The 7,152-nt window shown below is 43.5% G+C and overlaps 1 protein-coding gene across 1 annotated transcript in view; it reads left to right on the forward strand.

Annotated features, from left to right (window-relative positions):
- Window positions 1-1,150: 1,150 nt before the first annotated feature.
- LOC104407887 (growth arrest-specific protein 7-like) overlaps window positions 1,151-7,152 on the forward strand; it is a gene marked incomplete at both ends in the record, with an annotated part of 11,646 nt that continues 5,644 nt past the window's right edge. Inside the window, 2 exons of the mRNA XM_010017287.1 lie at window positions 1,151-1,240; window positions 3,671-3,786. Coding sequence (XP_010015589.1) covers window positions 1,151-1,240; window positions 3,671-3,786 — 206 coding nt within the window. The remainder of the gene's footprint in view (window positions 1,241-3,670; window positions 3,787-7,152) is intronic.

Genomic DNA, 7,152 nt, shown 5'->3' on the forward strand with positions numbered 1-7,152 from the left:
TCAGCATGGGCAGCCAGCAGAAGAGCCAATGTGGGTTTGTAGGAACAGCACTGTATCAGCTAAAGGCTTTGTCTGCACTGCTCTACCATGGTGGCTTTACTGTGTGTCAGCACTTTGCTGTGTCCTTTTTAATCCCCTGTGAGTAGCCAAAAGGCAGATTCACTGTGTGTAAGCACTTCTTTCAGGTCTGCCCATGCAGCTGTGCTAACTCTGGCCACAGCTTTGTTTCTGGATTTCCTGTCAACATTAACTCCCCAAACCCATACAGTTACATTTGCAAGTCTTCCGTCCCCAACTTCTGATTGTTCCTTGATTAATACACTCTTAGTGTCCAGTGAACCTGTGGGTGCAGTAAGAGAGGCTGCTTTTAGTGTGTCTGCCCAGCAGAAATGCAGGCGACCATTATATACTGGCAGCGAGCTCTGACTCTTGGTGATGCTTCCTCTGAAGGGCTTAACTGCATCCAGTTATTCTGCAGCACCTTCTGCAGTAGCTGTCATGCTCTTCACTTCCCTTGTGCTTTTGTCAGGCTACATTTTCTACTGCGATAGCTTAATAAGCACCTGTACTTTTTTATGCCGTTGTTGAATGACTGTGTGATGAATCCTGTCTCAGACTGCTGTGGGTTTTGTGTACTGATGGCTACCTGACTTAGGAGAGCTCCTGTTCCTTTTTGCAGGGAGCATCACCTTCGGCTGAAAAGGTCTCTGAGATGAACAAATAACACACTTCATTATAATCCTGTAAGAGACTAGGATAGCCGAGGTTTTCTGAGATACTCCAATAGTGCCTTCAGTGCTGTCTGCTGCTCACAGCATTTTGTGTGTTCAGGGTCTTCCACATCAGGACCCTCCCCACATTTTATTAAGGATCTAGGAGAACTCCCTGTATGACGTGTTCCAAATTAAGCAGTTTTCCTCATGTGAAAGGGGGAATTGATTTTCCTCTGAGGCGACACTCCTGCTTGCTCACAGGAGCTTTCTGGGAATACTTAGCTGCTGTTTCCATGCAACAACCAATTTTTCTTCTCTGACATTCATTCACTGGATTTTCTGATTGGAAGAGTGTGTATATAACCTTTCATTTGCATAGATCTCATCAACAGCTCCATTGCATTACCTTCTAACTCTCTTTTGCTTTTTTGTTACAGATAAACTGTGTGACTTTCCCCCACCCTGACATAATGCCAGAGCAGCAGTTGCTGAAACCTTCAGAGTGGAGCTACTGTGATTATTTCTGGGTAAGTAGGCAGCCAGCCACATGCCATATTGCAGCTCCTGAGCTGCTGATAAAGTGGTACAAACAGCTTGATTTGTGGTACAAAGTAAAGGAGAATTTGGGCTGAAATGCAGCATATTAGGGCAGCACAAGGGAGACTGAAGACGGCAGTGGAAGACATCTCAATGGTGTCAGATGTGGACGATTATCAGAAGAATATTCAGAAAGGCAAGGTCAGCTTTCAGGAGATGGTTTCAGTCAGGAAATGGGGAGGATGTAGGACAAACCACACATCTCAAAATATCTCAGCCAAAAGGGCTGTGCAGCAGGAGGTGGCTGGCAGGCAATTATATTTCACTGTTTCCCAGAGCATGAGAACTAGGGATGCATGGGAAGCTGGGAGTATCGTATTTATAACAAGCACATAGAATCATAGAATGGTTTGGGTTGGAAATGGCCTTAAGCTCATTTAGTTCCAACTCTCTGCCATGGGCAGGGATGCCTCATAGTAGACCATGTTGCCCAAGGCCCGTCCAACCTGGCCTTGAGCACTGCCAGGGATGGGGCATTCACTTAGATTTAATACCCTGCATTTGAAGACAGCCAATTAGAAATGGAAGCTCAGATCTCAGTACCAAATTCAGATCTCTGCCTTGCTCGAATGTATCTCTAGGTAGATCCATCATAAAGATGAAGATCAAGTCACTGAATTTGGTGAAGGTCCTTTACAAACTTTGCATTAAATTGTAGAACTCACTCCTGTTGGCTATTCTGTAGGGCAGATGTTAAATGACTTTTTAAAGGATGAGGTTTGAGGAGGGCAGAACCATAAGTAGCTATTAAGTGGAGTAGTTTTAATGCAGGCTTCAGCATGGGAAGTCTCTCAGGACTGTTTCTCTGTATGCCCTCTCACACTTAGCTCCGCTTTCAGGATCCTGAATTGGATTAAAATGATACAATAGTCCTTCAAGTATGGAGCTGATTGATAGAAAAAAACTTCTACTGGAAAACTTTTTTGGGGGTGGGTGAAATGCCACATTCAAGACGAAGATTTTCTGAATTTCGGGTGGGTTTTCAGTTATGGGATGTTGAAGCTTTTGCATTTGAAACAACAGAAAAAGTTTTGCTTACAGAAAGTGTAGCTGTTGGAGGCACAATAGCACTTTCCCTCATGTGTGCTCAGCATTGGTATGAGAACTAATGGCAGTAACTTGCTACAATACACTGACATATTTGCAAATTGTCACATTCCCAAACCATCAGATTTTCTTCAGCTTCTTCCAGTTTTCTGATCCCAATGAGCAATAAGTCATTCATGGCATAGAGTCTTATGTTTTGCATATGTCTTACAGAAGTCACTGCCCTGCTTAGTTCTTTCCATTTAAGCTTGGCCACCACTTGGTTCCTTGGTTTTGGTCCTGTCTTGCTCTCAGTGAAACTACACTGAAAGCTGCCTTCTGCAAACTTGTATCTTCCCATAGCTCTGCTCCCAGGCCTTTCCCGTCATCCATGACTCACCTTCCTTCTTCCATCAGCTCCACTCCTCACATTGTCTCAGCTGCCCAGTGCCTGTTGTGGCATCCTACAAGTCTCACACTTGGACTGATGTGGCATTTTTCTCTGTGTAGATGTGCAGCACCTGGGGTATCAGGTAGCCCTCAGGGAAGTGTTTTCTAGGCCTGTTTGATGGAAGAGGGTAGGAAATGAAATTCTGAATAGAGAAATGCAGAAAGATCACAGAGAGAAAAAGAGCAGAGGGAAAACTGTCTTGGTCCTTGTAGCAATCCTGAAGTCAGTGGAGCAAAGGGTGGAAAGGGCTGTGTAGGAAACAGTGAAAGATGAGATGTGTGGTGGTAACCTGTTGAACAAGTTGCTGCTTTGCCCTGCATTACAGCTGATCTGTGCAGACTGGCTGCATTTTTCTGAATGTAAGTCAGGGTTGAACCTGACAGTGTGTTGAAGATTGTTTCAGGCTGCATTACCCCTGGAAGGAGAAGCAGTGTCCTCCCTGTCCTCCTGCTTTTCCCTTGTGCTGCCTCCAGGAGCCTTTCTGTGCAGGCTGAGCCGCTGGGGCTCATGCTTGCCAGAGCCAGCCCCAATACTGGAGCATTGTCAGGTACGAAAGGCCAGGGCAGAAGAGAAGGCAAGGTTGCTGCTTTGGCCCCAGCATAGTCTTATGCTACCTAAAGATGTAAAAACTGTAAAAGATGTAAAAAGCTGTAAAACTTCCTTTTCTTAATATAAAAAGGAATAAGAGGATGGGGAAAGAGAAAGTGTTGTACTGTTCATCTGAGAGAGGCTGAGGTGCTTTGACCATTCGCTGTGATCAGAGAGGGCAGTTTGGCCACCACTGCTGCCTGTTACCCTGACTCCTTGGGCAGTAGCTGCTTGGAGCTACATGTCTGTGCTTTTGATCCCCATGTATTTTTGTTGAACTTGCTTTTCCTTCCAGGCTGATAAGAAGGATTCGCAAGGGAACAATACAGTGTCGGGATTTGAGATTCTTCTTCAAAAGCAACTTAAAGGGAAACAAATGCAGAAAGAAATGGCAGAGTTTGTTCGAGAAAGGTAATGAACACTTTGCTATCAAATGAACTGTTTATGGCAATATTTCTTTTTTCCTGATTTAGATATTCCTTTGGTACATAAATTAAACTGTGTAAAAGGTACATTACCAATTTATAAAGAACATGTAATATTCCTTTAATGTCCATGCACACTCTCCAACTTGTCTTTCCTGCCATGCACACTGGCTGTCCATTTAGGTAGAGGGAACCAAGAAGATTTTAAGTTGCAGATTCAAGGACAAAAACTGAACATGGTAAAAACAGGGTAAAGATATTTTGAAAGGAACTATCTTCCCTGAAAAATAGAGAAGCAATTTGTGGACATGGAGCATAAGCACAGTTTCCTAGAGGAAGATGTAAAAAGACATCACTTGTGACTAAAGCTGGATATGGAGCTGAAGTACACATACAGATATTTAGAGCGAACCCCAAGTCATAAAGGCAGATGTCTCTACCAGAAAATGCCAGAACACTGTTAATGGTCTGCTGCTCTGCTGACATGGGAAGTGCACTGAGCACCAAACAGTTGATAGATGCTCAGTTCAGCCACGTACAGGAGATGATGTGACATCATTATTCATAAGTAGTGTCAGTATTATTTGAAATCATTTGTCGTGTGTCCAGGCAACTGTAAATCGTCTTGAGGATGACTCTCACAACTTGAGAATAACCCATAGGAAACAAGCAGTGTTTATTCCCAGGAGGAAGGCAGAACACACTGGTGCTCTTGTCTTTTTTAAGGTATTAAAGATGTGTCACCAGTCGAGAAATATAAAGGATAGCACAGGCAATGAGGACAGTGATACAGGATGTGCAGAGGGCCCAGCATTTACATGTGGTTCATGCTGCCTGTGACATAAGACAGTCCAAGGGACAGTTGCCTCTGTGATCTGTAAGAAAGTGTGACCAGAGGATACGGGTAGAAGGAAGGACAAAGGAAAGCTGACAAAGGAAAAATGCAGTTGAGAAATAGTCTTGCTAAGCTGGAAGATGAGGAGAAGGTGAGCAGAACTGTGATAGCCATGGCCGGGGAAAAGAGGAGGAAATCTGCCCCAAAGAAAGTAATACATAATGAAATTTGGCAGAAACAAATGAAAGGAGCATTCAAAAGGGAGGGGAAGTTGACATGAAATGAGAGAGCAAGGAAAGAGCAGCTCTGACACTGGGAAGAGCCATGTTTGTGTCCTCGGTAGAGGAGAAGTAGGCATGTTGATAGAAGAAAAGGCAGAAAAGATTCACTGTGTGCTGGAAACTAGGTTTGGAATTGATTGTGAAGAGGATCTAGTTGGGAGTTATAAAAAGATGAATATATTTTCCTTCTGTTCGGAACAAATGATTCAGGAGTGCTCTGTGTGGAAAAAGAGGAGGATGGCGTTGAGCTGGAGAAGTTACTCACAGAAATGAGAGCTCAGGCCATCAGGGGAACCTTTACATTCCCAGCTCAGAGGGAAGAAGGACTGATAGGAGGAAGGACTCGGGGAATACAAGACTATGTTTAGGTGTTTTCATGTCCAGAAAAATCCTCTCCATCTGCCTTCTGGTGGTGAGGTTCAGGCAGCTGATAAAAAAAGCTTTACATAGGAAGCAGGGATGAGACGTGATAACCATATTTCTTCATCAAATAACCAACAAGAAGCAACACTAGCTGAAATTCAGTTTCTCAAGTAGGTTCTTTAAGAGGAGCTGCTTGTTAATAGCAGTATTAGATTGAGCAATTCTGTGTTTGTTCAGCACTTGTTGACAAAGGTAGGGTTATAATACAGACTTTGAATTTGAATAAGACACACCTCAGAACAGGAGATCCAGGGGTGTGGGTGTGAAGGAAAGAAAGAATTACTTTAAATCAGAAGTAAAAATATGGTCCAGCATTTGCATTGAAACAGCCAAGAAGATCTGCAGGCTGCCATGAATAGCATCAGTCTCTCTGAATATGAGAGTTAGTAGCAAAGGAACACAAATTGGGCTTTTGACCTCTCTTTCATTGACCTGGGCTGTGCTTGGAAAATGTAAATCAGATTATTCAGCTGCTGCCGTGTTCAGCAGATTCTTGTAAGTACCTTCCACTCTTTATCTCATCCTTCTGAGTCTTTCTATGTTTTTGGCCACTACAACAATTTGGACAAGATTTCTGCAGTCTGTGTACTACAGGAAAAGTAATTGTGCTGTTGTTTGATAACTTCATTGTTGCCTCCTAATCTGGAGGAATAGTGTAAAAAAAAGTCACAGTCACTATCTTCATCCAGTGGCAGTTGTGTAGATGTCTGTCAGATAACCTCTATTCACCTTTTCCCCATGTTCCCTGTGTTGCCTTAATCTATTTAGTTTTTTCTTGCATGGTGGTCACATCAGATCATCTTTGCCGCCCTTTGGAGCTGTCTGGTTTGTCTTCATCCATTGTAACAGCACACACTTTGTGTGAGCACACAAAGTACTTTATTTCAAAAGAAGCATAAGAGCAGGGAATAAAACTCCAAAGAGCAGATAGAACTAAGTCAAGACAGCATGGGTCAAAATGTACTTAAAATGCTTCTGAAACACAGAGAGTGAAATTGCGGAACTTTTCAAAGAAGTTAGTGGAAACAAGAAACATGGGGGATTTTGGGGTGTGAAGGTGGAGTAACTGTGAAAGAGCTATGTGGATGTCTGGAAGGAAGCTCACAAGGCTCAGGAGTGCCTCTGTAGTGATGTGTTGGTATTTCACACTCACTGCAATCCAGAGTTTGCAGGATGTTTATATCAGCCATGACCAGCAGGCATATTTTTTACCTTTTGAGATACATCTTTGTTGTGGTTTTTAGCCTCTCTAGAAGTGTTCAAGGTGTTTTGACCACAAATGGTGACAAGAAGCCAGGCTGGGGTTGGAACAATTTATATCTTATAATTTGGGCTGCTAGCTCTTAAACAATAACCTTTTTATTGTAATTTATTATTGTTACTCCTCCTTGCCAGGCAATCTGCCCTATTAGCAGTGCCATCCACCTGCAGTACAGGGAACACTTGAAATCACAGAGCCCGGGCTAGAGCTGGGACTGGGGAGGAGCTCTTCCATCGAAGCCAGTAGCTTTGTGTGTAGGGTGCCATGCTTAGGACAGGCACTGATGGCAACAGACTTAGTGTGTCTTAAGTGCGATTGTGAAAATCATGAGGCTTCCTTTTGTCTTGTTGTGTTCAGTGCTTCCCCAGCTACAGCAGTGTCAAGGAAGAACTTCATGAGGGTTTAAAGACATTGTTTTCACAGGACTGAGACACAAATTGTGTGAGGATCTGTCTGTATGGGCTGCTCAGAGCACTCAGCAGGCCAGCTAGTTCCTTTGCACACCTCTCATCCACGAGAAAATCACTCAAAGGCATCCTTAAATCCAGCAGG

The sequence above is a fragment of the Nestor notabilis genome, unplaced genomic scaffold (genome assembly GCF_000696875.1).
Source record: "Nestor notabilis isolate BGI_N333 unplaced genomic scaffold, ASM69687v1 scaffold13726, whole genome shotgun sequence".
Taxonomy (NCBI): Eukaryota; Metazoa; Chordata; class Aves; order Psittaciformes; family Psittacidae; genus Nestor; species Nestor notabilis.